General features: G+C 53.7%; 1 protein-coding gene across 1 annotated transcript; it reads right to left on the bottom strand.

Moving 5' to 3' along the window:
* Nucleotides 1–339: 339 nt before the first annotated feature.
* On the bottom strand, nucleotides 340–1,810 carry LOC136153231 (heat shock transcription factor, X-linked member 3-like). The gene is made up of 2 exons (XM_065914854.1): nucleotides 1,325–1,810; nucleotides 340–933 (listed from the first exon to the last, which is right to left on the bottom strand). The coding sequence occupies exons 1-2, from the start codon at nucleotides 1,808–1,810 to the stop codon at nucleotides 340–342; spliced, it is 1,080 nt and encodes a 359-aa protein (XP_065770926.1).
* Between the last annotated feature and the right edge of the window lie 902 nt (nucleotides 1,811–2,712).

Raw genomic sequence — 2,712 nt, 5'->3', positions numbered from 1 at the left:
GAGTGACAGGAAAGGCCCAGGAACCAGTCCAACCTGGGTTCACCTCAGCGCTCAGCTCATGGGTCAGACCCTTGGATGAGCCTGTGAAATGCTGCTGTTTCAGATGAAAAGAGACCATGGGGACTGAACTGGATCCTGTCTGGTGCATGGGCGTCCAGCCTCATCTGGCTCACCCTGTGCCATGTGTGAATACAAAGGGCAGATAGAAAGAACACAGGTTTGCAGTTCTCACTTGATTGTTTATTTACTCCAGTCGAGTTTTGCTTTACATTATTAGAGCCAGAAATCTATTTTTGATTACAAGAGAGTGCTTTTGAGTGTTCCTAGGGATCTGGCAGCTCAGGGATTGGGCTTTTTCTTGGCCTGCTCACAGAGGGTGCACTTATGATCTGAGGAATCTCCCTGCTCCTCCTCTGACTCAGGGGCCTCATCTGGGGCCATGACTAAAAGGCCTGCCATCAGGATGGAGTAACAAGTGTTGTACAAAGTCATCACCGATTCGTAATCTGGGTACACTGGGGGGCTCTCAGGCAGTTCCCCTGGACTGTCCCTTCCAGCAGTAGCTGGGGACACAGATGTGGCACTGTTGGATGGACTTTCTCCACTGGGGCCACCCTGCTCACTGGGGAGATGGTTTCCCCCAACCTGGCTGGCTACACTACCCATAGACCAAAGGTCAGAAAACACAAATGAGCACTGGCTGGGGGTTCTGCAAGCAGTGGGCATTCCCTTCTGGACTTTGTTGCCAACCTCTTGGGTGAACTCGTTGTGGTGGAGCCGGGGAGAGTGTCTGGTCGCCATCACTCGCTTCTTTCTCTTTGGGGTCTCTGTTGTTCCAGTGGCAGGTTGAGAAGTTGTTCTGGGGTTGCCTTTCCTCTGTATGTTCTGCAGGAGTAGAGGCTTGTCTCTCTGAAAATTGGAGTTGCGATAGATCTGAAAGGAAATGAATCACTTTAGCCATGAGAGGGGAGAAGAGCCCTTCCTTGCCGCACTCTCCCCACAACCATCGGGTCGTGCATGTGTATGGAGAAAAGGTCTCTTCATTCCTGGCAGGTTATGAGGTTCTGGAATGTCACTCCCTAGAGCTCCCCCGGGGCCATCCTTGCTTGAGGTGTTCCCGACCCTCCCTGACATCAAGTGGCCCCTCAGGATCTGGCGTCACCACCAAAGATCCTAAGGGGGGGTGGTGGCGGGACACGACAGACCCTGCGTTCTCCTCTTTCCTTAACCACTCTCTCATGAGAACAACATTCTCCTGGGAAATGAAACCCATCAGCCCTCAGCTCATCTAGTCTAGTCTCCCCAGAAGGGCATTCTACATTACCATCAACTTCTTTCTTCTTTCAGAGTGACCTGAGGAGCGAATTTTTCTGAACCCGTACAGGTTCAGTTCACGAATGAAGCTCTTTATGCTGTCTGTCTCGCAGATCTGATTGACGCCTCTGCGCTGGAGGACCTCCATCTGGAAGAGATCTGCCTCGATGACAACCATGTCTCCCTTATCATTCCAGTGCACAGAGGTGAAGGTCGCATCCTCCACGATCCTCCAGAGCTTCCTGGGGAAGGACAGCCCAAAGCTGGCGTTTTTCTCATTCTCGTTGGCCATTTCTGGGTTCGGGACCTGTGGGGGCAGATTGTCATGGAGGCCTGGATCTGGGCTCTCAGGTTGGTCACCCTGCTTTTCCAAAGCCTCCCCTGAATCCACATTTGGATCTGGGGAGGAATCACGGGGGTCCCCTGCTGAGGGCTCCCCATCAGTTGATGGGGCCAGTAGCGCTGCCTGTGCCTCATGGGAACTCTGACTAGCCATTGAATCAATCGAGCTCAGGAGCATTATCTACACAAGCAGTGAATGCTCAGGGCAAACAGGCCTCAGACCAGGGTCGGGGTGCTCCATAAATACTGTCTGGAGATTCTAGAATCTTAGTCATGGGACAGGCAGCCAATTAGGGGGTAAGCTTCCTTATTGTTTCATGATGTCACAGAGGTGATGTGGAGAGGCAGCCCTGGCCCAGTGTGGGGGAGGGGGCATGGGGATGGAGATGGGATCCCCAGCTTGTCTCTTGTCTGAAAGTACAGAAAAGTTTGTTTCAGGTTGCCTGCAAAGGCTCCCATCTGCTGCCAGGTGCCTTGTTTCAGGGGGCCAGGCCCTGGATGTGTTGACAAATACACCCCTGGCTCCACTGCCCTAACAATGTGCAGACCTGTGGCTGGCTTCTGCTGAAGGGCCAGGCCATGGCAAGTCCTGGGTCTACAAACACCAAGGGAGAACCCAGGGGTCAGATGGGACCTTGGTGACTGTCCCTCCCAGAAGATGGGGTCTGTAGCAGACTGATTGGCTTTGCCTGAGTGGGTGGCCCCTCCATCCTTTCCCCTCTTCTGGCTTTATTGTCTTCCAGCTGACTGCTGCTGGTTGGTCAGTCCCGCTCAGTTGGCCCCAAAGTCAGAGTCCTGTTGTCCTGCCCCCACCGACCCCCAGGTCGAGCTCTCCCCAGAGTAGGGCTGTGCTCAAGCACAGTGCGAGCGACCTCATATTCCACTTGACTGTCCCCAAGCACCTGAGACACAGAATCCCCAGGATGCTGTGTGGGACGGTAAACCAGGAGTCCACTGAGCTTGCAGTCTCCCGAGGTCTGCCCACCCCCAGAAGGCATCCCACTGCAGATCACACGCTGTTGTCTTCAGTTTCCAATTTTTCCATAAACACCACTC

This window comes from Muntiacus reevesi, chromosome X (assembly GCF_963930625.1).
Source record: "Muntiacus reevesi chromosome X, mMunRee1.1, whole genome shotgun sequence".
Lineage (NCBI taxonomy): Eukaryota > Metazoa > Chordata > Mammalia > Artiodactyla > Cervidae > Muntiacus > Muntiacus reevesi.
Note: the sequence above shows the minus strand (reverse complement) of the source record. Positions and strands in the feature narration are given on the sequence as shown.

Coding starts and splice junctions, on each gene's coding strand:
- LOC136153231 (XM_065914854.1), bottom strand. CDS start 1,810: ATGGCTAGTCAGAGTTCCCATGAGGCACAGGCAGCGCTACTGGCCCCA. Junction 934..1,324: donor AAAGAAGAAAGAAGTTGATG/GTAATGTAGAAT, acceptor ATTTCCTTTCAG/ATCTATCGCAACTCCAATTT.